At 39.4% G+C, this 25,644-nt stretch overlaps 1 protein-coding gene across 1 annotated transcript in view; it reads left to right on the forward strand.

The window, feature by feature from the left end:
* Positions 1 to 25,644, forward strand: part of UTRN (utrophin) — a 503,387-nt gene that overhangs the window by 297,624 nt on the left and 180,119 nt on the right. Inside the window, exons 53-54 of the mRNA XM_067542236.1 lie at positions 11,316 to 11,488; positions 17,212 to 17,368. Coding sequence (XP_067398337.1) covers positions 11,316 to 11,488; positions 17,212 to 17,368 — 330 coding nt within the window. The remainder of the gene's footprint in view (positions 1 to 11,315; positions 11,489 to 17,211; positions 17,369 to 25,644) is intronic.

Genomic DNA, 25,644 nt, shown 5'->3' on the forward strand with positions numbered 1-25,644 from the left:
GTTAATTTGAAAAAGAAGAAATTTGGTTTTAGATGTATTAACTGTTCTCAGTCAGACTAATCTATATTTTAGATCTTAGCAGGTTGCTACTTTCTGAACTGCTCATAGGGAGCTGGTCTTCAGCAGTTGTACATTGTATGACTCCCTTGAATTCAATGGAGCTATGCCAAATGAGGATTTGCCCCAGGATTCTGTATGTTTAAATACATTGCTGTCCTTGTCCTCTTGATAGTGAGGACAGTTTGTGCACAGGTATCACAAGTCAAATAATCCTGGAGAAATCCAGTGCCTGAAGGTCACCCTTGGGAATAAACTCTCATTTTCTTTAAAATTTATTTTCTAGAAGTCCATTTCAGTGCTGGTAAAAGGTGACGGATTGACAGCTTTGGTGACTGCGTTCCTCTATCATTAGAGCACAACAACACTGCAGCAGCCTTGCATATAGCCTCAAATTGTCATGTCAGTGTGAGTGAACCTTGAGTAAGCAGTTCTGTCTCCATATCCATTTGTTCCTTAATGTATCTGCTGCAAATGCCAATGGGACCAGTAAGTGCCAATGTATTTGTCTTGTGTTGTGGATACCTGCTCATTAGATCTGCACAGAGACCAACAGCAGGTCTGTTGGAGAATAACAAACTATTTAGTAACTCTCCTTATGCAAATTTGAAATCAGCCACCTAAGGTGAAAGCTCTGTGTGAACTACCAATCCCACAAGCCATCTGGCAGCCTTTGATTTGGACATAAAATGTAAAAGATTTTCAGGGATCAGGATTCAATTTAGGGCATGTTTCTTTAACTATTTAGGAAAGGGGTTCTCAAACTTTTTTTGCTGGGACCCCCTTTGCCAATCTTTCAGGCTGTGACGACCCCTCCAAAAAGTGATGACCCCTACTCCACGCCATGCGACTCTTACTGGCATACATGGGAGCTGACAGTTCATGAACCCCCCCCCCCCATAATAACCTCCAGACTCTCTGAGGGGTCACGGCTCCCAGTTTGAGAACCCCGGGTTTAGAGTTTTATAAAGTTTATTTAAGAAAAAAAAAAGTAATTTGATGGAAATACAGACTACAAAAGGGGAGAAGCGTCCGGAAAATGCAGATGTGGTTGAACTCACTATTAACTGGTAAGGTATTAATATCTACTGCGTTCCATAAAAAAAAATTGAGTGAATATAAACAATTCCTGATTTACTATCTATGACTTTGGTTAGCTAAATTATTCTAATTTTATCATTTAATATTTTGTTATAAATATGATTTTATTTCTGCAGAATATTTGTCTGGTTTATTTGGGTTTGGGTGTGGTTCATGTGTGTAACATAGCTTATATATACACACATACATGTATAAACAAAGTAACAACAAATAATTTCAGTAAAATCCTGCTCATTGTTAAAGTATTGTACAAAAAGGTTCATCTTAAAAGCATCACCCATACTCCAGAGAATATACCATTGACAGTGAAAAATCTGTCTCTTAGACAGTTTTGTCATATAATAATTTTCTTGACACTCTAAATAGTAACACAATGAATAAGAAAAAAGTGAAACCGTCACATGGGTCTCAGAAGGATGACATGAGTGATAGCCATAGCACAGATTTTTGTGCATGTTAGGTTTGTTTTTTTAAAACTATTATTATATTTTTCACTTGCTGGAAAGCATATTGAAGCACTTGCCAATTGAATAATAAGTGATATACAGAAAGCATTGATAATAACTACGAGAGGCCATCACACTCGCACTGTTCCAAGTGGAAATTATTTCAAATTGACTTTTCCTAGTATCCAAACTCCAGGTGTCAGGTTCCTTGTTGAAATGAGAGCAAAGACCTCATCTGAAAAAAATCTGCATATGCTGAGTCTGACGTAATAAGACGTGTGTGCAGGCTTTTGTTGCAATATTATAGTTACTTTTACAGGTAAAATAATCTATTTAATTATGAAATATCCCAGTTTCCCCTTGAGCAGAGGGAAGTGTGATGAGGAGTGGGGGCTGGTTGTCCAGGAGTTTCACTTCTTAGAGTTACTAATGTTTTGCAGCAAGGGGAGGCCTCCAGGAAGTGGGAGTGAGTTTAGCTGCTGAGCAGCATGAGGGGTGGTGGTGGAAGGGAGGATGCGGATTAAAACAATAAACAAATGCTGGGGAATAGATTACCACACTGCTGTCAGAGCAGTCAGGGAATCGAAGGATGAGATCCCCAGTGAAGGTTGCAGAGATTACAGTATGATCCTTTATTGGAAGTTTTGCTTAAATAGAGAGAGCAACCTTTTTTTTTTTTTTTTTAAAACTGGGCCTTAGTTCTGTTGCATTACAGCATCCCCTAGACTAGACCAACAGAGGGAAATGAACTGAAACTAGCTTGGTCATTACCATAGCAACACGTCTGCTGGTGGTTGAAAGAGAGAGAGAGAAGGGGTGGCCTCCTGTCCAGCATTTTGGTGATATTTCTTTTTTCTTCAGACTGAAATTTACTTCACCCTATTTTAATTCCTGTAAAGAAGATCGCTTTTGGTTTCTCTACCCAAAAATGTCTTTTTGGAAAAAATCTCCTGAATGGAGCAAGCTTGGAATAGTTTGCTTTTTTCTTTCTTCACGCCACGAGGATATAGCTTCTTTTGCTGTGTGTAATTGAGACCAAACGTTGAGCCTGGGGCCCAGCAGAAAACAGTTGGGACTTGCAGGTCATTAGAGTGGTGAACGAAAGGGAATCCTGGGTCATCTAAAGAGACAAGGAGAACATGCCAGCCTAATGGAACCTGGTTAACAGAACAAATAGCGTCGAGTCCATTCACTCTGAACTGCCCAGCCCAAAAGAACAAGTGGGTACAGTGAGCACACTAAAATGTTGTTACAATGTAAACTGCCATCGAAGGAGTACAGTGCAAGGGAGGTACGTGCTTAGAATTTTCCAAAGAGTTTAAAGGAGGTATAGTTGGGGGAAAAAAACCCTTTTTTGGAGGCTATAGACTTGACTGGAGGATCTTTATCAGAAAGATGTAGGCTCGAAGGGACACTTAACCATGATTGGCCTGAACTTCAGCTTACGGGAGTTGCTGACAAAATTTGACAAGGTATGAGGGGGCAAGTTTCAAGTATTTATTATTTTTTCAAACAAACACAAACAAACAAAAGGGCAAGTCATTCTAATTTTCTCAACTTCATTCTCTGTTTGTCTAGGTCCTTAGATGGCAACTCTGAAATATTTAAAAGTAATACTACTTCTCTCTTTCTTCCTTCATAGCCTGCAGGAGTATTGTTGTAGCATTTACTCTACCAATCAGCTTTTTTTTCTTTCTTAAAATAAGTCACAGAAGTATTCAGCGTTGCTCATCCATAAGTACAAGGGTGCTTTTCATGGTGCTTGTGATCTCATGTAATTTGTCATCAGGAGAGAGTGCTCTATAACATGCTGTTAATTTAACTAAAAATGAGTTTTGTGAAACTAAAAGATCTCAGAGTGAGTTTAATAGCAGAATGACTTCATCAAATAGAAACACACCTCTCCTCATACCTTCATCTTCTCCTCGTTCCAATCTAGGAAGTCTCTCCCTTATCAGAAATCCTGATAACAGTAATGCTGAGAGACAGGATGCTTGGTTGTTTAGCTGTTATACTGATCAGAATGTATGGGACTCATCTGGAACATATCACTTTCATCTAAGTGTCAGCATTTTTGTGACCAGGAGTGTGTTTTCCTGTAACAGAATCTTTAGCTTGGCTCCACTTAGTATGTTTTCACTCAGTCTTTTTTTTCCTATGGAAAATATGCAGTAAAGCTCCTGGTGTTATACAGAGCCACAGCTGGGAGGGCAAATAAATAAATTATTTTTCCCAAGTGTTAAGCTTTAAAAATAATTGTAGATTATTGCAAGATTCAGTAGGAAAGGCAGAAAGCCACACAAAGTCCTAAAATCCTAAAAACTATTCATGTCCTTTATACAATTTTTGTTACAAATAAACACTTGTCACCAAAACAACTGTAAAAGGGACATTACAATTTAGTCCCTGCAGGAAACCGAACTCAGGCTATTTGTTGAATACAGTGAAGGGTTTTTTTTTTCTTCTTGGTGGAGGGATGGTTTGTTTAATGATTTCATTTTATTTCCAAATTAGACACACCACTGCTTTGAAAAGTTTGATTGATGTAAGCTTTTCTGCTGTATTTTCATCTGTGATTGAACAGCTAGTTTGCAGAGACAGTGATACAGGGACTCTATAGCAGTTCCACCATTATGAATGAAAAGAATCTTCCAGTGGCAGCTGGTTAACAGCAGGTGACAAAGTTTATGACAACAAAGGGTCTGTTAGTTTGTGTCTGTACAAAGCCTTTTTCTTAATAGGTATATGGTATGTGTAACATGAATCATTTGCTTCGCTTAACCCCCTCTGAGAATCAGTAATTGTAGGCAATATCTGGACATTTGTGCTGTAATTGCTGCTGTTAGTCTTATAAGCTTAGGTCAGACACCAGATGTTAGTAAGCTTCATTCTTCTTGGTGCCTCAGCCTTTGGGCCATTTAATGACCTGTTTAGAGAATAGCTGTGGTTCCAGCACTAGTGTCTTTCTTTTGTACCACACACAGCCCTGGTGTCTGCACATTTCACACTCTCCCTTGTGTTGTTGAATATTCCAGTGAAAGATATCCAGTGTCTTATTCCTGTCAAAAGAATTGGTTGTAGCTGTTTTAGACAAAAGGTAGAATTTACAAATTTCAGTGTTTCTACACTTAAAGGTTGCTGTATCCTTTTATCTTTTGTGTTGCGTTTCCTACTGTGGCATAGGAGAATAACTAGGTAAATTTGTAACATTTACTTCTTGAACTGTGATCGGAAATTAGAATGTGTGTTTTCAGAACAACTTTTCCTCATGTGCCTTTTCCCCCACAACACCCATAAACACATGCACACATCATGTTCGTCCTTTGGCACAATGTGTTGCTGCCAGGAATACTAGCATCATGAGAGGTCCTGCTTTGCAGTTCCTCTGAACTTTCTGGAAGCATGAATACATGTTGTAAGGAGAGAATTACAAGTGCTATTAATGTGGTGATAATGCGGATGCCAGATGGTATTCCCAGAGCTTGAGCAACCCATATGCAAAAGCAGAGTCACATTACACTGAAGTGACTTGTTCTGCTTTGGCTTTATTCAGTCCCAATGCTGTAACTACTTGAATTAGTAGAACTTGATTTGTGCTGCCCTTCAGATGTTCAGTCACCATCACATGATTGGGCTGCAAAAGTTGTCCAATCCTAAGTAAATTAACACGTCAACGCTCTTTGAAATCTCAAGCTTAGAAAATAAATCGTTGTTCCTGTTATTAAAAGACTCCTTACCCACATGGCATGTCCCCCGTTAAGCTTTTATCTACAGGTTTGAGTGAGAGTTGTCAGCTTCTTGCAAACCCAAATCTACAGTGCAAGACTTTTGATAATATGAAAATTGAAAATAAGGACATGAAGAATGTTATCCAGAGGGTTTTTCTCTTGAAACTCTTTTAGAAAGTATCTGAGAGCGTAAGCAGTAATTAAGTTTACTGTCATACTCGAGCCAATTGCTTTTGTATACTGCTTTGACCTACTTACGCAGTAATCACAATAGATATAATGATTGGCTGTGCAGTCTGTGAGATATTTTAGAAGGTTTAATGTCTTTCTTGATAAGCAGTTCTTCCAGTACTAGATTTATGATAATAGCAGTTCTATCCAAGGGTTTGCATGTGCATGTGTGCTGCTCTTCTCTATGTGAATTTCTTCTGAAATGATCGCCTAAAAGCGAACAGCTGCAGGCTTTTGTTGTATGGGAGGAATCCTTCAAAAGTCAGAAATCTCTTCTGAGGCCAGAAGAAAGTCCCCATCAGGAAATCAGTCATTTCTTTCTCTTGAAGTTATCCTCCTCTGTTTCTTAATTTTTGCAGTGGCTTCCTCCCCCACCCCCCTTTGGGGGGAGAAAAGCACAGAATTAACATGACTGCTTCCCCATAAGTGTGAAGCCCTTGCTGCAATGGAGGCTAGTGAGCAGGGAATCTGACGCAGAAGCATCCTTGTAGGCATTTTATAGTAGTAGGTAAATGTTATAATGTACCTAATTTAAAACAGAGCAGGTAGTCTGACCTAAGGAATCCTGCCTGGCTAACCCTCTGCCTGGCTAACCCTTGTGGGCCCTCATTAGTAGTGACCAAATAGAGATGCCCTGGCTGATGTCTGTCTGGCACGATGCTGTTCCATTTAGTTGCAGTTGACTCATAAGTTATTCCATCTCTTCCAATTGAAAGAGCTTTCCATGGCATTTGAGTTTTCTTGTGGAGCAGTCATAGCCCTCTGAAGTCAGGAGTAGACTGGCAGATGGAGAGAATGACAAATAAAGTCACAATGGCAAAATAGCCTGGGGTATTGTCCTCTGGGGATTTTCACTCTTAAAACCTTATTTCAGTTTCTGCTTTATGGGAAAGTCTTATTGAGTTTGCTGGGAATGAAACCAGTAGTTTTTTATAGAAATTTAATGGCGTTCTGTAGAAATTCTCTAAAAACCAATAGAATTTTACAGCAGAATAAAATTTTATTAAATTCTATGCAGTTGTTACAAAGAAACTTTTAGAAAGATTATAATTTTGTATTAAATTCTATAGGACTTTTCCATAATGGATTTCAACTATTAAACCATATCACTATTTAATATGGTTTTGTGTATCTCTAACAAGCTATTTAGGAAGCCTGACAGTAAAATCTGTAATATTAATAGAACACACACATCTTTTATCCACAGTGGCTAATAAAATAACTTCTGTGCATTAGTACTTATAACCAAAATATCTGCAATATTCTGGGGTCCCAGTTTCTTAAGAATGGAAAAGAGTGAGATTTTACCTTTTACATAAAAGTTGTGCTTAAACCCCAGATTGGGAATATCGAGTTTTCTCTAACCCGTCATATTTTACTGTTAGCAGAGAGTGTGTGCTCTAGACCTTTTTCAGAGGAAAATATTGTGGCTCTGCATGTAGTAACCTTGTGGAAACACATACCATATAAATAAACAAGCAAAATATAAACAAAAACATGAGTGGAAGTAATTATAATGGCACAGTCCATGCTGCTGCAGTATGGATTGAGTGTTTTATGGTGTTTCCATTCTGAAAAAGCCATTTGAAACATGGCTGCTACAGGGACACTGTTGGGGAATTTAGGCCCAGAGTTTCATTCTGTAATAAATTGCTATAATCTGGTGGGTAATGGTCACTGCTATCGAAATAACAGTTTAAAATATCCACTTTGCTGTCACTAAGGAACCAAACAATAGCTAACCACTCAGCTGGTCTTGTAGTTTGAAGTGCAAGAATGGGAGGAGTAATGAGATTTTAGGTTTTGTTCCCAGCTCTGCCATAGACTTTCTTTGTGGCCTTGGAGAAGTCAATTGAACCCATACTTTTCAAAGTGATCTTTAATTTTATGAGACTGCATTTTTGGTGCTATTTCAGTAGCAACTCCCACTGAAGTCAGTTGGGTTTTGGGCTCTTTTTTCAGTATTGCCAGTTCTCACAATATTCTACTTAGACAAGGTGGGTGAAATAGCATCTTTAACTGGACCAGTTTCTGTTGGTGAAAGAGACAAACTTTTGCTCTACACAGAGCTCTTCCCACCTAAATGCATAGATGCTCTTGTATGGTGGTGCATGTCTCTTCATGTGGTAGGATGCAGTATTTTATTTCTTTTTCTCCCTTGTCTTTTCCCCTTGCTCCTGTTATCTGTTAATGTGGCCCAGGCCATGCCAGAGCTGTTGCTGTATGTTACTGAGACATATTTAAAATTATTTTAAAATTTTGAAAAATTGAAATTGACCTGCTCTTCACCCCAGGCTGAGGTGCTGCAGTTGCTGAGCTGAGCCAGAGATAGTGGTCATGAATGAAAGGGCTAAGAATTGCAGGACATGAGAGGGAGGGTGAAGAATGTGAATGGGTATGAGTCTGGGGAGAAGGCATAGAAAGAGGGGCAATGGACCAAGACAAACATAAATTGGGAACACAATGACATGAAGCAGGGCTGCTCAGTATTGAAATGAGTTGCTCTCAGGGAGTCAAGAGGAGTGTATGCATGATGTGGGGCCATGCGGAGGCAAATGATGGGGTATTGCAATGAATCAAAGGTCACTGAGTGTGATGGAGAGGAAACTATAAGGGCGGGGGTTTGTAGGTGGTACAGGGAAAGGTTGGAGGCTTTCATCCTTGTCAATCTTTAAATAGTGAAAAATAGATTGAAAATGTGAATCTCTTTTATGTTTGCTGTGTAGATAAATGGCTCTTCTTATGTCCATCTGTCCATCCAGACCCACCATCTTTGCCAGGGGCTTGTTTATGTCTGTAGTAGTGGACCCCTGATTTGATTGTCCTAATAAACTCTGTTGAGGCATGGCTCTGCTCTTGTGGAATCTCATATACCACTTTGTATTTATTTATGTAGCAACTGGTAGTATTTGTTTCTGTCTAAGCAGAGAAGGTCAGCAAAAGGAAGACAAGTTAATTAACAAAGCTGATTCAGTGAACTGTGCTGTCAGCACATGGGCTTCATAGATGAATCGTGTCAACAAGAATGCACACAACAAATTCATAGTGCCTTGTTCAACATAACATCATTTTTTTCAAATGCAAGAATCAAAACCATTTTGAAAGAAACATTATTTTTGACCTTCTCAGCAGATATACTAACCAGTGTCCCTTTTAAATGAAATCAGGGCTGAAATTTTGCAGAGATTCTAAATAGCCCGAAGTGAATATTATCATAAAGTTCAAAATCATTTTGGCAACCCTTGATTTACAACTTTGGTGAGGGAGAGGTGAGATTGGAAATAGAGGTATGTCTAACCCTGTGAAATACATAATAGAGTGTGGCTGACATAGTATCTGTAAACAGTAGATAGCTCAATCTGTGAACATCTTGCCCAGTCTCCCATTCTTACAAGCTCAGATCCCAACTGTGCAGAGTCCAGTTGATTTTAAGTGGTCTCTACACATTCACAAGGATCTGCCTGTATGTATGAAATTAAAGGATCAGAACCACAGATAAGTTCCAGCGGGGTAGCCGTGTTAGTTTGTATACAGCAAAAACAATGAGAGTCCTATAGCACTTTAAAGACTAACAAATTTAATTTCTGCAGGAATAAGCTTTCATGGGCTGCAATCCACTTTGTCAGATGCCTATCACAGATACATAGAACCACAGATACTATCATGTGGATATATGAAGGTTGTTGGAATTTGACGCTGCTGCTGCCTAATTCAGGTTTTAGTACCGCAGTGCAAGTTCATTCCAAAAATACCTTTCATAGGGTCTATTCTCAGAATGACTAGAAATATAAAACCACTTAGCTCTTCAAGTACAATTGTCCCTATTTTACAGTGGTGAAACTGAGGCACAGAATAGTGAAGTGAGTTGCCCAAAGACACACAGCAGGTCAGTGGCAGTGCCAGACATAGAATTCCAGTGCCATGTTTGCTGGCGCTGGAAATAATTTACTTGCGTAACCCTATTAAGGAATAAACATATGCATATTTTTGTAATCCATGATTTCTGTCAAGTATAGAATCCCCCTCCCAGAGATTTCATTTTTTAGCTGTTCATCTGATTTTTTTCAAGGAGTATAGTTATACATGTCACAGCCATCCCAAGTGAACAGCAACATGCAATTCATTCCCAAATGTCTGTTGTGTGCATAGCAGCTATTTTTATATGCAGCACACCCACTTGGGGGCATGAGTAAAAGCCCATTGGGGAGGGATGGACTGTGTTGAAGAGAGTTTGGAAGAATAAAACCTTTAAGGGTTTCCACACTGGTTGAACTTGTTTCCCCTGAAAAAGAAAGTTTTTGTTTGTACCCACACCAGGTTTCTGTAATGATCTTTACTGATTAATCTCATTGAGATCCCAGGGCTTTCATTCATTTACATTTGTCTATTTATACATTCATACACAGATGTTAGAAAACAGTGGCCCATCACACTGGAGCTTCTCTCAATGTCAGTCAGTGCTGTTTCATTTTTTTTTAATGAAGATTGTGAAATGCTTGTTTTGATGGAGACAACTACAATAATGTCTTTTGGGGCAGATGTGAGATCAGTGAATAAACGCCATTTCATTTGGAGGGTTGGGAAATGAGGAACTTTCATTCTCATTTTACCTTAATTTTTTTCCCCAGTGGTAGTATCTCGTGCAGAGTATAAAATGATAATATATCCTGCCCTCTCATGTATACTGTATCATAAATCACAAAAGTTAGAGTACGGTAGTTGAACTGGAAAAAGATTTTAGTGATTGCTGTAATAGTGGCAGTAAAATTAGGTCCAGTTTGTGGAAATACATTGTGAATGTTTCTAACTAGAATATATAGCCTAAAGCACTCTATGGTGAGTAGATCTCATTGGATACGTACATGAAATTCCTGCTGTATTTTATTTTAAAGAGCTAAGGGGCAAGTGAGTGTGATGAAGCTTGAGATCACATAGTTTCTGCATGTGAAGCCTTGGGAGAGCATTTGTAAATGCTGTTCAGTGCAGAAAGAGAGAGTAGCGATAGTCCTCTTAAATGACATCTGAAGATGTAGGGAACTCCATTTCTGCAGCCACAGATAGACATGTGTCATAATCCTTGTTTTACAGAGGGGGAGATTTTCAAAGGCATAAAGGACAGTGAGGAACCTAATTTATATTATTATTATTTAATAATGTCAATAGGAGTTGAGCTCTTTGTGCCCTTCGGCTCTCTTAAAAGTGCCAGCCAGAAAGGAAGTCATTTACCGGGGGAAGGGGCTGGTCTAGGTGCGTTAGGCATAAGAGTAGGATTCAGGAGATTTAGTTCCCATATTGGCTTGCTGTGTGGCTTGAATAATTCACTTAATATCTATAACTTACATTTCCCCAGTTGTAAAATAGGGATAATGATAGTTACCTACTTGTTTTGAGGATTAATGGTGGTAAAGTGCTATACAATTTCAAAGTGTTATTAAGGCCAATCAGTACTGGAAACAGAACTCTGTGTTCAGTCCTCTAGACAGCCTGGGCTTGAGGTACTTCCTCCTTTGGCAACTCTTTGAAATGTCAGAAGTATAAATTTTCATACAAATGTGGCTTTCCCCCTGTAAACATCCAGATAGTGGGGAATTTTCTATTTAGTAGAAAATGTTGCAAAATAGCTCCAATGTTGCAATCTAGATAACTAGCAAATTTCATCAGAGGTGAAGGAAAAAAAATCTCACAACGAATATATCCTTTTGCTCTAGTTACAGAACTAACTTGCCGGAGTTTTTCATCTTTGTTTTTCCAGGACATCCAGGCCGAGATTGATGCCCACAATGACATCTTTAAGAGCATTGATGGAAACAGACAGAAAATGGTAAAAGCCTTGGGAAATTCTGAGGAAGCTGCACTGCTCCAGCACCGACTTGATGACATGAACCAGCGCTGGAATGACCTGAAGGCAAAATCAGCCAGCATCAGGTTAGTAATAGAAGCATCAAAGTAAGAGTGGGACAAAGTCTCACTTTCATGGCTATTCTGAAATATTGCTGTATTATAAAAGAGAGAATTCAATTCTCTTTAAAAGACTTTTGGGCTCAGATATAAGAGCTCTGGGCACTTGCTAACCATGTAGGTTTAACTTCTTAGGTAACTTTTTTCAGTGGTGTATGAACTGGCAAGTTACATCTTCACATGCTGTTAAGGTTTGCTGAAAGTGGGTCTGATTCTCCTCTCTGTTGCAAATCAGAAGTTTTCTGTAGAGTTACATCTGGTGTGAGGAGAATCTATATTTTTAACTGAAGTTTGTACTTTTATAGGATTCACATTCTGGATATGTATTTTTGTGTGTGTGTGTCCTGGAAGATCTTTGCAGCTGATGATTTAGGAAAAAGTATTTACAAATGAATAGATTAAGCAAAAGGAGTGGTAATTTTTTTTATTTTGAACCTAGTAGCATACCAGTGCAAGGTGAACAACCATCTTTTCAAATGCTGACAGATTCATAGATTCCAAGGCCAGAGGGACCATTGTGGTCATCTAGCCTGACCTCCTATACAATACAGGCCTTAGAAATTCCCCAAAATAAATCCTGAAGCATATCTTTTAGAATATCCAATCCACTGTTGTACAGTGGTCTCCATTAAAATCTTTAAAATATCATTTTTCAAGATGATAATATTACCGTGGTGGTTGCAGGGAGTAAAGTTAATCCCATATTCAAGTTAATTAGTTGTAAATGCCTTTACAGAGATTTTAATAGCTCTTACTTTGTTAGTGATTAAAGCAAACTATACTGTGTTCTATTCCAGTAACGTTAAATATCCGTATTAATTCTCCAAAGGCCAGAAAATTCAGTCAAGACTTGAATTTTGGCACAGCTGTTGAAATGATAAATTAAGGGGACAAATGACTGATTCATTTAATTTTAGATTCCACTGAACCATATCGCTGAACTGCTGCACAGAAAGCGTAAGTGGCAAAAGCCAATAGCCAGAATAGCACATTTTGAAATTTGAGTTTGGAAGGGAGCTTGCAGAGACTGACTGACCTGCTCTATGAGTAGTTGAAGCAAGTGCCTTGAAACTTGGACTTCAATGAGCTTCACTCACCAAATAAATCACTGAAAGAGGGAGACTAAAAGACATTTGTATGTTTATAATTTAATCAACAGCTGCAGGGTTCCAGCATTAACAGCCGAGTTACTTGGCCTTTCCTGGGGATTAATGATCATTTGGGAGAAATTAATGGCCCAAATTGCCCTTGAGCCATTTACCCCAGTCAGGCATTTAATTCCCAGGCAAGGACCTGTGCATGAAACTGTGATTGCTATTATAAAAGGAAGGTTTTGTGCATATACTTTCTTTTTAAATATAAAACTATTTTTAACTTCAGTGTATACCTGATACATGTTGTCTGCAGGACATGATTAATGTTAGCAGTGTGGGTGTAATTATTGTTGATATCCACTATGCTGCTGAGCAGCGTGTCACTCTGATATGACCTACTACTCAAAGACAGTGTAGGAAGAGTTTGCTGACAAATTGGAGTAAACACACACAAAACAAATTAATCTTTTATAATATCCACTGTAACTGAAAGGACAGTGTTTATGGTTCTGCCCATTCAGCAGCATGCTTCACTTATTAGTTCTATTGTCTAAATCCAGGAATAAAACAATGACAAAATCAGAGAGGGGGAAATAATCAGTATTGTTACTGTGAACACTGTTTCTTTAATTGGTTGCCTTTAATACTTCTGGTTTTTTTGGTTGCCTGGATTCAGAGGTGAACTGTAAGTGGAATATAGGATAGGTTTGGGAAGAACCACAAATACTATTTTATAGGCTAGTATTGGTGTTTGCAAAGACTGATTTTGCTTTCTGTTTTTGTACTGTGCCCAGATTTAGAGTGTTCCAATTCTTTTACAGAATAAAATTTCCTGTCATGCACACTTTCATATCTGGGCTTCAGTCCTTGTTGAAATAGGCACTGTAATTCACCCTGTGCAAATGGCTAGCCCCAAGACCCCATGCACCACTTAAATCCCACGAAACCCTTAACTTAAATGAGTTAAACGAGCTTAAACGAGACTCAGGTGGTACTTGAGCCTGGTGCTGGCCCTACCTACAGAAGTGGATTTTATCCAGAGTGATCAGTTTCCTTGCTTGTTGCCATGTGTAAAGAATGCTATAGTTTGAAAAGGTTGCCACCATATAGAGGTGTACTTTCAGACACAGTCCAGAAGCTACTTGAAAATTACATTTCTGGCAATTGTGACCCTTCCCACAGTCTCAGATACTTTAAGTGCATCGCTCTTCCTGGTAATACCAGAGGCATCTTAGACTTGACCACACCTCTTCCACCTTCACTCTGGATTCCCTGCCATATACAACACAAACAGAGCAGCAGTTCAGCATTTTCCTGCCTTATATATTAGAGGCCTGGCTTTTAAAGCCAAATTTTGGGGCATTAGTGATTGGTGTTCTTTTTCCCCTTCTGCCTTTTCTTTGTAGGGAACAAAAGGTTTTGGGGTGGTTTTTTGCAAGGGGGGAGGGGATGAGGAAGTGTGGAAGAGGAAGAATGATTCTCTGAATGAGACCATCCACTGAACTCCTTTCCTTTATTTGTTCCATTGTCCCCCAGTGTGATGGAGTTATCCAAACAGAGCAAGCAAAAGGCCAAGAGGTGCTCCAGCTGTGAGGAGAATCTCTCACGGCCCACAGAAAGGGAGTTCTACCACAGTTGCTCTTAGCCTGCTGAGTCTCACTTTGCCAGGTGAAGGGACTATAAATCTGGCCAGCTTTTTGGAGCCTTTGCCTTTCTCCATCCAGAAGGGGTCAGCCCAGTTCACTGCTTAGGAGCCAGCAGGCACATCCTTCTTCACCAATCTGATTCTTTTGGAATAAATTGCAAAATGACTGCCTCCCCCTACACCCAAGTCCCTTGCTCCTATCCACTTCAAAGGGAAGTTCTCTTGTGTGTATTTAATGAAAAGGGGCACAGAGAGTCAAAGCTTTTCTTGCAGTCTTAAGTTCCAAAAAGAAGCACCATCTAGAGTGAGGGACCAGTCTCCAAACGGGAAAAAATCTTCTGTCCACGAGCCACAAGAGAAAAGCAAAAAGACCTGAAAACACAAGAAGCCTTCCAGACCCTCATCGTTTTCTATTTGTTCTAGCTCTTCCCCCTGACGATGTCTGACCCTGTGTCATAAAATACAGATGAGGTTAGAAAATGGTTTGACTAACTTTGTGGCTGAAACCCAAATTTGACTTCATGTTTTTTCCAGTCCTGCTTAGCACATGCTCTGAGCAGAAATTCCACCAAAAGCCTCATTGTTCTTTTGTGGAATTGAGAATGTCCCAACTCAAATGCAGCTGCTATATATCAGACTTCTCCAAGAAATAATATGGAAAATAAAAGCAAGAATGTGGGATTAAAATAAACAATGGCATTCACATTTAGAGTGCATTTCTTTTATATCTCTTTACAATGTTTCTGGTGAGATACTTCCTTATTTTCATTCCTAAGGAGAAGGTACATTTATATTACTTAACTGGCTTTTTCTGAGCATCTAGATTACACCAGACTTTGAAACCATATGCTGGTAATGTTCTGTTACTGTCATTAATCTGACACACATGTTGACACTCATTAATGGTAAATTACAGTGAATTTAATCTAGAATTATATACCACAAAATTCACATTAATACCAAATTAGTTCATTCATGATTAACATTATTGCAGGAAATGTTAAATTAACAGTGAACCACTGTTAAAATGTCCTTTAAATATCTGACCAGTGACATTTTTTTCCTCCCAAAGTTCCAGTTCATTCTGCAAATGGGAAGTCTGCTAAATAACTGGAGCAGAATTGTAAAACCTCAAGCTATAGCAGCTTTTAGAGGCTGAGAGCAGCTTAGAAGGATAGGCGTTTTAAAAAATCTAATTGTGATTTCTCCTAAAAATTTCCACAAATGTCTCATTTCAGTACAAGAAGCTAGAAATATTTCTTTTTTTAAAAAAGGCCAGCAAAGCAGTGGACACAAAGCATGATCTTCTTTCCTAGAGGGTGCAAAAGAGAGCACTGACAAATGCAGTAGAAAGCATAATACAATTTCCATCTACAGTAGGGAGGGCTGGTGCAATGCAGTGATTCAGAGAAAGGCCGAGTGTTGACAACCCTGGAATTCCTTGAGGGTTTTTTTTTTTTTTTTTTTAATTATTTTTAGGAGGGGTTTATGGCCAAAAGAGTCAGTTTAAATTAAAATATGTAAAATACAAGCTGTGCACATGGATCTCTTCATATTGTTTTGAAACACGGTCACCTCTGGGGAGAAATGTTTAGAATGGATATGGTTGCGGTTTGGAGTTACGGTGCAGTGACTTGATATAACAGGTCTGGGGACATATCCTTTCTCTATTAGATTTAAAAGAGAGGACACTGAAAGTGTGTATTGTTTGACACTGATTTTTGCATGTGGTTTATTGCATGGCAGTGCATTTACTGAGCGCATACTGGTTAGCAGTCTGGAGCTTTCAGACCGCTCTGCTGAAAGCAGAGTTTTGCCATTCAACAGAAATTGCTGGAGGTACCCTGTCTTTCTCTGTGTGGCTCCTCCCACTGAAGTCCCTTGTTTTTCCTCTCTATCTTTAAAGCTGAATTCAGGCCTTAATGGGTCCAAGTGTGCCTGTTGGTGCGCTCTTTCTCTCTCTTGAATTAAATTAAATTAAATACTGCTTGCTGATAACACAAAAGCAAAGAACATAGAGCTAGCAGCAAGTTAAATGGAAAAGGATTTCATTCTGCTTTGTAACCTGGCTGACATGTGGCAAGTGAAATTATTATTTACCAGTGTAAGTAATTATAATGTTGGGTTCAAAACTAATTGACAAAAGCACAGAATGACCAGAATTAAAGTGGAGCAGTGTTCACTACAATTGTCTAGAAGACAATGTAGGGAAACTATCAGGAGAATAGAAGATATTAGGCTTATTAGTGGTACAGTAGAAAAAAGTGGCATGAGATTACACAATTGCCTGTTAAGTGGTAGGCTTGGTTGAAGGTCCCAGGACAGAATAGCTTGGAATGGAGCAGAGGGGAAACAAAGGAAATAGGAATGTGTCTACCGTTATCAAGAGAAATTACAGTGAAGGCATGCTTTAACTGCATTACTGCACAATTCTGCAGTTACTCATTACTGACTCAGGCTAATGTAGTAAATAACGTGCGCTACCACTGTGTTTTCAGCCATTCAGAATTAACCCCTTAGTGCTTATGTTTGCTGATGTGCGTCATTCCTTTCAGTCTTGGAGATTCAGGCTTGAAGGTTTAAGTTTGCCTCAAAAGTCCTGAGGTGTGAAGATTAGATATATGTAATTTGTATGCTACAAGGTCAGATTCATAACAGAGAGTGGGGATTTTCCTTCATCCCTCTCAAATATGCGGTCTGCAGTGTTTGAGACAGGTTCACACATCAGACAGACATTCATTCATCCACATACTGTTGTCTCTCAGACTAATTTGCTTTTGCACTGCAAAATAATTTAAAGTGGTGACTTTTAATGCACATTTGAACTATTATCTTGCAGTTAAGTGTTAGGGATGCATTCCTGTTCTAACGGACAACATTCTTCAAATAAAATGTAGTAAGTTTTGGATGCAGGCCAAGCCTCTGAATAGGACACTTTTATCTTTTTGCAGGGCCCACTTGGATGCAAGTGCAGAAAAATGGAACAGACTGCTGACATCACTGGAAGAGCTAATCAAATGGCTGAATGTGAAGGATGAAGAACTAAAAAAGCAGATGCCCATTGGAGGGGATGTTCCAACTTTACAGCAACAGTATGACCACTGTAAAGTGAGTTGGCTGCATTTGGCAAATAAATATATTAAAATTAAGGAATAAGCTGAAATAGATTTGAATTTCCCCTGATGATAAATCTGGAGAAGTGTACCTTTTTAAATCATGGTCACATTTTCTTACTAGCAAAGTGTAATTTAGAAATTCTATTTAAAATTACATTAGAACAGTTTCTGATTTATATATTTTTATTGAAGAAAAACTTGGTCCATTTCCTGGTGGTTTTGGCCTTCTAACAGGTAAGTCTATCATTCTATGAGTAGAACTGATCAAGACCTATAAGAATGAGATTTGAGCAAGAACTATAAAACAATGTTGAATCTAATTTTAGTAGAATTATCTTAAGGGTTCTCCACATATTAAGACCAGTATTGTTTTTTTCTGTGTAATGGATATTTTTGTTTACAAAGAAGGCCCAGAATTGCTTCCAAGTACTAGAACAAAACTACATAGGCCTCATATTTTGTCATCTAGCTCTTCTGAATGTGTTGTTTAGTGAATCCTGAAATATCTTGCTGTGCATTAAAATTCTGACAAACAAAAGCTCACAAGAAAGGTAAATTTTGGTCTAATAAGTATATTTATTCTGGTGTATGTATTGAACAGTGTAACTTTAATCATAACATATATAACTTGTCGCAGCAAATAGTCCTGCACAATAACACACTGGTTTCTTTTCTACGACTATGTTTAGTGGGGATGCAAATATTTTTCACATTCAATTTTTCGAACAATAGAAAAATGCTCTGACCTGAGTATTGCTTTTTTGGGCTGAAAGAGTTGCAAACTCCTAATGGGAAAGCTGAAAAAAAATTTACTTTGGTAACATATGTTTACCTTCATTCGTTCATTTTTAAGAAAGATATTTGCATAAATACAGGATCTTTGATTCATAAAAGTTCATGTGTTTCTGTTCATATTCTCTCTCCTCCCTCCCTCCAGCCAAAAAAAGAAATAAAAATAAATTAACCATGCTCTGTTTGCAGGCTGAACACTTTATGATGAACAAACAAACAGGGTTTTTTAAGATCAGCTGGGCAATAAAAGACTGGAACAGATAAATATGTATTTTAAAGTCTGTTAAACAGGTGATAACAAGTGTTCAACTGAACTTCAACACATACTGTATGCTAGTACTACACAGGCAGCAAACCTTTAATATATGACATTGAAAGATCTTAAATGCTTTACAAAAATGGATGATACTATACCCAAAGATAGGAAAACCAAGGAACAAAGAAGTTAAGTGACTCATCCCAGGGCCTAGTCAGATAGTGGCAACGTGAAGGAGATAACTTCATATTCCCTATCCTCTGTTTAAGGTGCAACTTTTTCACATTATGGGAGGGGGTGGAGCTAAGTTTAGACTATGGAGCAAACCAGTAACATCTGTATGGAGAACCTGTGGGTTTTGGAGCATCTTTACAGTTTATTACATGATTGTTCATTTTCCAGAATTTTAAATAATCATTTAAAATGGCAACCAAACCCCACTGTTGGCCAAATCCTGTTTTTAAGTGCAGATGTGGAGTTTCTGATGGCATGTCTAGATGAACAGTTAGTATGTGGCAAGGTTCGGTGTAAATCTGCAGCGCTCCAGCCAGTGGTGTCAGTGTGGACCCTGCTGCCATGCACTAATTGTCTGGATGGACACAGCTGCTGTGAACTAAAAGCTCCCTAGTATGTTTTTCACATATTCTGTTTGGGTTTAACAGGAGCCCTTGGCTCAGACCTACATGCAAAATTTGTCCCTGTTAGCCAAAATATGCTGTCCATCAACAGTGTCTGGTTTCAGATTTGATTCTGAACATTTTTGTCACACCACCCTATAAAATGAAATGAACTCAAATTTCTCATGCATGCCTATGTGATGTGTATATGTACAAATAAATATTTTTATAAGTTCTAGGTTGAACCACTATTTTTTAATATTTATCTTAGCTGGGATGAAGAGATCCCTTACTTACCGCCCTCTCTTCCCTTCCCACATGTATGTCATTGCACCTACCCAAATGTGAACTGTTAGGAAATGGTGTTTCACCTATCTCTGTAACATTAGTGATTGGTTACTGCCAGAGGGAGAAATCTGGACTAGTTGCACCGAGTGTTTTTATCCTCTACGGCAACTTCTATGTGCCTATATGTAATAGGCACTGTATATTACTTTGCTTGATATGTAGTTTTATCGGTGTTGCATTGAATGGTGAAATTGCTGTCTCTCCTATGGAAACTGAAGATCTTTGCAGATTCTTTTCCTCCAACGTATTTGAATTGTCCCTAGTTTAGGATGTGGAATGAAGAGGATCTCTTTTAATCAACTCAAAAAGACTTATGCAGGTGGTATTTCTCCCTTCCCACCTCTTTACACCAAATGTCTGCCTTCACAGTGAATACCAAGGGATTCCATTTTATTGCTCCCCCTCAAGTCTTCATGTTGCCTTCCAGTTAAGAGTGACATGAAGAGACTCCTTCTAGATTCCATCAGTGCCAGTCATTAACTGGCTAGAGCAGTGGTTTTCAACCTTTTTTCATAGGCGTATTCCTAAAAAATTTCAAATGGGGATGCAGCCCCCTTTGGAAATTTTAGACATAGTCTGCAGACCCTCAGGGGTCCACGGACCACCAGTTGAAAATCACTGTTTTACAGTAATGACAATCTTTCTCAGACCCTTTAGACATAGTCTGCAAATCCCAAAGCCTGCAGACCACAGGTTGAAAACCACTCGACTCTAGAAGGGTTTTCAGTGGAGAAATGTGTGGCAATCTTTTCCCTTTCTCTGGGGCTGAGTATTCTTCCACAGTGCCACTTGCAGCCCTTTCCTGACTGAGCAAAACACCAGGATTTGAACTTTGTTCTCCCAAATTCCAAGTATTTAGTATTCATATTCTGTGACATATGATCAGTGACTTTTTTGTGACTAGAGATATAATGACGACCATGGCATTTAGTTTAGAATTATGTTTTAGTAGTCATCAAAATATTATAAATGTACAAATTAGAGTGAATATTCTTTGTTTATTAGCAATCTGTAAATGAAACCATTCAGCTAGATTCCCCATATTTATTGGTGTGTGTGCATGCATGCTACAGAACAATTGATTTCCTACAGTTCCTCTTTTGATTTTCTTTCAGAATAGCCGAAGGAGAATATCCCAAAAATACTTTTAGTAAAGAAATGTGTATTAGTAAATTGAAAGGAATTCAAAATAAATAAAAATGAGCAATATAAAGGGCAAAGATTACACTCAGCCTCACATTCAACTGAAAACTCAGTTGTAACTTAACTCTTCTTTTAGGGGATTGTGTGCTGTGCCAGAAAGAAGTGTCAGAATGAAGGCAACTCCTTTTCTAATCCCTATTTGCTAACCTTATTCTCATTCAATGTTTCTCATTTATGCCAATCTATGTTAAGTCTGATTTCTCTTTCACTCTGTTTGCTCTTTCCCAGTCCTCCTTGTAAAAGTTCATTTTAAGTTTTCAAAGAGTTATGTGGTAATAAGTCTATAGTATAAAAATTGTCATAGATTACAGTGATCACCTCAGAAGATGCTCCTAGTTCCCGATGTAGGCTCCATCTATGGCCTGGGACAAATCACTTTATTTTTCTGCATCAGTTCATACATACCAGTCTCATAAAGCTGTCTTGCGGAATAGCTAGTTAATTTGTGAAAAGAGCTTTGATGATGAGGAGTACTTCATAAATGCTAAATGGTGTTGGTGATTCGGGTTAAGATAATTCTGTAGCCATGGTATAATTCTCAGCCTCACTGCTCCCAGTTTGGTTGGGGACCAATGAGTCTGGGAAGGAGGAAGACATCAAGTAGGAAGTCACTACTGCTGCTAGGGGAGACGTGGAGATATTGGTCCTGGAAGGTTTTGATCTCATTCGCCTCCCGTAGAGACCCTCTTGCTTCTTTACTATTGCAGCTTCTCATTTGAGGAAGCTGGTGACTGCTTGCCAGTCCCTGGGCCAGCAGGGGAACCTACTTGTCAGGCTGCTGTTTTCCTCCTCCTGCGTCTCTGGGGACTTTCTGGCACTCGTGGTGGCTCCCCAGCCTCTGGCCAGGCTCTGCCTCTGCTCCCTCGCACTTACCTGCTGAATGGTGTCTGCCTCTCCGTTCCAGCCCCACAGCACAATCAGATCTGGCGCCGGCTCCCACTACTGGCCGTGCAGCCTCATCCCCCGGCCAGGAGGTAGCATAAAGGGTAGAGGGGGGAGTTCCTCCTCCTGGTCACCCACAGCTCCCCGCCCCCTGCTTGCCCCTGGGCTCTGTCCAGCTGTCCCTTAGAGCCTCCTGTGCTCCCCACCCCTTGTGTGTCGTGAAGGGCCCGGCTGGCACCCCCCCACAGGCCGGCACCCGGGGGCCTGGCCTCCTCCTGACCCCCATTGGTCTGCCCCTGCAGAGAATACAAGGAGGGAGAGAGGAGGTGGCAAAATTGGGAGCTGCAAGAAGAAAGAAGAAGCAAGATGTGGAGAAGATGGAAGGAGAGGCTTATGGGGAAAATAATTTGAAGGGAAATTAGACGCTGAAGATTGAAGGAAAAAGAGAGGAAGTGAGTCACTGCAAGTGGAAAATTTATATTCAGTAGGAAAATTGCTACAAAATGTTATGTAAAATCAGTCATCTATTTTTTGTATGAGGCAATATGGGGGACATGCTTATAGGGGCTGGAAACACTGGTTTGGAGGTGGGTGGAGGAGAGCATGGTGTTTCTGTGTATTGGGAAGGGGACAGCACATCTCTTTTCTTTTTAAGCACTGTTGATCTCAGCTTTTTGAATGTGCTGTTGGACTATATATGTTCTTGTTAGTTTATTGGTCTGGGGAGCTATGGCTTTGGTGTGTGAGAAGGTTAGCACTTTGAAGTTAGATTGGATGGGGGACCCACTTACAATGTTTGGTAGCACCTGTCTATGGATCTGAACAAAGGTCTAGTTAGTGCAAAACATTCACCTTGAGTTACAGAAATGCTAAAATCTGTCTTATTCAAGTTCAAACTGGATGGGCCAAGAACCAGCAGGTGTTTTTGTGACCACACACTGTTAAGATTTTCTTCAATTTTCTTCTTCTTTTGGATACCACCAAACCTTTTCAGGCTGCCTTCAGCATATTTCTTGTTCAAATTGGTTTCTGGAAGTAAGTCATATGGTGAAAGTTATCTGATATTTTTTCCTGAGCCCCTGATTGGTTGAACCATTCCCAGTTTAACAAGAATGATATCTCAGCCCACGAAAAACTTTGCATCTGGTTTCTCATAGGGAGGATGCAGTACCAGTTGAGCTTTCTTAACCACCAGGAAAAAATAGGGAGAAATTTTTCTTCTAATCCTAGCACCTGTATCCTTTTGACTGGCAAGCAATTGGCTACTGTGTTTAGCAGCTTATGTAATTTCTTTTGGAGCTGTCTTTATCTTGGATTTTACAAAGAGAAATGTATGGGATTCAATGGTATTGGAGTTCCCTTGAACCATCAGGCTGAGGCCTTTAATCATAATATATCATTCCTAGACAGATATTAGGTATTCTCTGAGGCCTGAATTGGTTACTTTTTGAATTCCCTCAATTATTCCCTACAAAATGCTTTATTACTTTGTATTTGCCCTGTCTCAAATGTCACCAGATGTGCCATAGAGTATTAAGAGGGTCAGACTCAGGATTTGTTTCAGTGTTTTTATGCACAAAGAAACCCAAGATGCAGCATTATCAAGGCAAGGGCCCACAGCGAAACACAGGGGAGCTAAGGGAAGCACAGCCCTGACTGTTCCTCAGGCAGTTGTACTGCAGGGAACTTTTTCCCCAGGCAGTGTTAGAGTCAGGCTATAGGGGTGCAGCCATTCAAAAAATACAATGCTGCCGATGCTGATCATAGAGAACATTCCATGTCGGTTCCTAAATGTAATGAGGATGCTGAAATAATGGCCATGAGTGAGGCTTATGGGGTAACTATGGGGGAACAGAGAATCAGGAAGGTCAGCAGACTGATGGAGAGAGGGGCAACATCATCTTTGATTTGGAGGAAGAACTACAATCTGATTCCTTAGTCTGTGGTATCTATGGAGCAGGAACTTTAAAGTCCTGTTCCCTACTACAGCACCTGCTAAGTAGCTTTTTAAAGCAAGGTTGCTCCTTCAAAAATTGTACATTCCATCAGGAGGAAAAGTGGCCTCATCCGCGGTCACTCAGCATTCCCCAGCATTCTGAGAGCTGCCTAAGAGACTGTTACAGCATTAAAAGTGTTTCAGAATGTTAGAAAAGCCTGATTGCTGATTGGTTGGTAACATAATTTCAGAAGAAAGTGCAGGGTTTGGTTTAATTTTAACAGAGGTGAAGACTGAACTCTTTTTTTGAGGTGTGGTTGGAAAGGGGAGGAAGGGGTTTTTTCAAGGGTATTTTGGTGAGAGAGGAGGAAAGGGAGGGTCTGATGACCTCTATTCTACTCCTACTATTGTGAGAGTGGAGTGGACCTATCTGATGTAAAAAGCTTAAAACCAATATTCATTGAGAACTGCTTGAATTGATTTGTGTGTTACATGTAATGATTTAGTTTTTATTTTTCCTCTTAGTATTCATTATTTTCCTCTTTCATGAACAATTTCTCCAAATGGATGATGTAAAAATAAAACAGTGTCACAAAGAATAAAGTTTTACATTAGGATTTCAGTAAAGTGTATTTTTAACTTTAAAAGGAAAATTTGCTGTTCCAAAAATGCAGTTTTCTTGTGAGAAATGTGGAAAATTGCATTGGTTAAGTACTGAAAATAATAGTCCACTGGGACAGTAAAAGAAACAAGCATGCTGTTACCAGTGCGAAGTACAAAAGCTTGTTTTGCAATGCTGAGAGCAATAGCTATAATCATCCCTCATTCATAGGCATCTCATCAGACAAAATCCTTTCAATACAATAAAAAAAATTCAAGAAAATTGTCGTTTAAATATAAACTTGTTGCCATAGACATTTGTCTAACATATTTCTTTTCTCAGGGTCCAGTATCCAGTTTATTTTAATCAAGGGTTCCATTATTAAGCTTGAAAACATTACCAGGTCTATTTCAACCCACTGACTAAAACGTGTTTTGGAGAGTCTTTAGTGTTAGAATGGCCTCTTTGCTCTTATAGGCCATTATTAGCTTAGAGGAAAATATATGTGAATGAAGGCAAATCTACAGTGCAGAAATAGCATACTATTAAAAAATTTCACATTTGTCCTCTGGCCTAGAACACTGTGGATGAGTATCTGGTACTTCAGCTCCTTGCAGTCTGAGCATCACCTCCCACTCAGCTCCTTATTTCTCTTGTCGCACACCACAGTGAACCTTGTCTTCTCTAGAAAACAAGGTTATGGCAAACTCTTGTTTTGGTTCACCAAAATATCTGTCTCCTGCAGTCGTGCTCTCTAACTGCAGAGTGTCTCTAGTGGAAATCCTGAGATTAGGCTGACTTCCCTCCACTGCAGATTGCTTCTCTTTTCCTTCAGTTCTGCCATCTCTGTTTCCAACTGAATTGAATCCCATGCCTGCAAATCCAACTGCCTTTTTGCTATCTTTGACTTACTTCTCAAAGCCTCTCCTTCTACTGCCTCCACTTCTGACTGTGGAGGATCTTGTAGATATCTTCCAACAGAAAACTGACAAAATATGTCATGGCCTCTTTTCTCAGCTTGCCTTCCCTTCCCCCCTTTTTCCCTTCCCCTCTTTTCTTTCTGCCCTAACATAGATGCAGAAGTTTCTCATCTGCTCTTGTCTTCTAACCCCTGCACTTGCTCCAGTGACCCCATCCCATCCCTTGATCTCCCTTGTGTCCGTTCTCATTCCCTTCCTTACTCTTCTCCTTAACATCTCACTCTCCTATGTCTCTTTCCTCAACAACACAAACATACTTTATTCTCTCCCATTTTAAAAAAACTGACCCTTGACCTCCCCTTTGCCTCTCCAAGTACCAGTCCTTCTCTCTTTCCTCGCTAAGATCATTGAAGGCTTTGTCTATAAAGTGTCTGGAGTTTCTCTTCTCCAGTTCCATCCTAGACATTCTCCGGGGTGGCTTCCGTGCCTTCCATTCCATTGAAACTGCTCTCACCAAAGTCTCTACTGACCTCTTAATAGCCAAAAGTTCAGAACCAATATTCCATCCTCATCCTCCTTGACCTGTCAGCCTCCCCCAACACATTCAAACACGCTCTTCTTGAAATCTTGTCCTCCCTTGGTTTCCATGACTCTGTTTTTGTCTGGTTCTCCTTCTACCTATCCAATATCTAATCCTTTGGAGGATTCTCCTC

This window comes from Emydura macquarii, unplaced genomic scaffold, assembly GCF_026122565.2.
Source record: "Emydura macquarii macquarii isolate MOO-44397 ecotype Brisbane River unplaced genomic scaffold, CSIRO-AGI_Emac_v2 contig_705, whole genome shotgun sequence".
NCBI lineage: Eukaryota > Metazoa > Chordata > Testudines > Chelidae > Emydura > Emydura macquarii.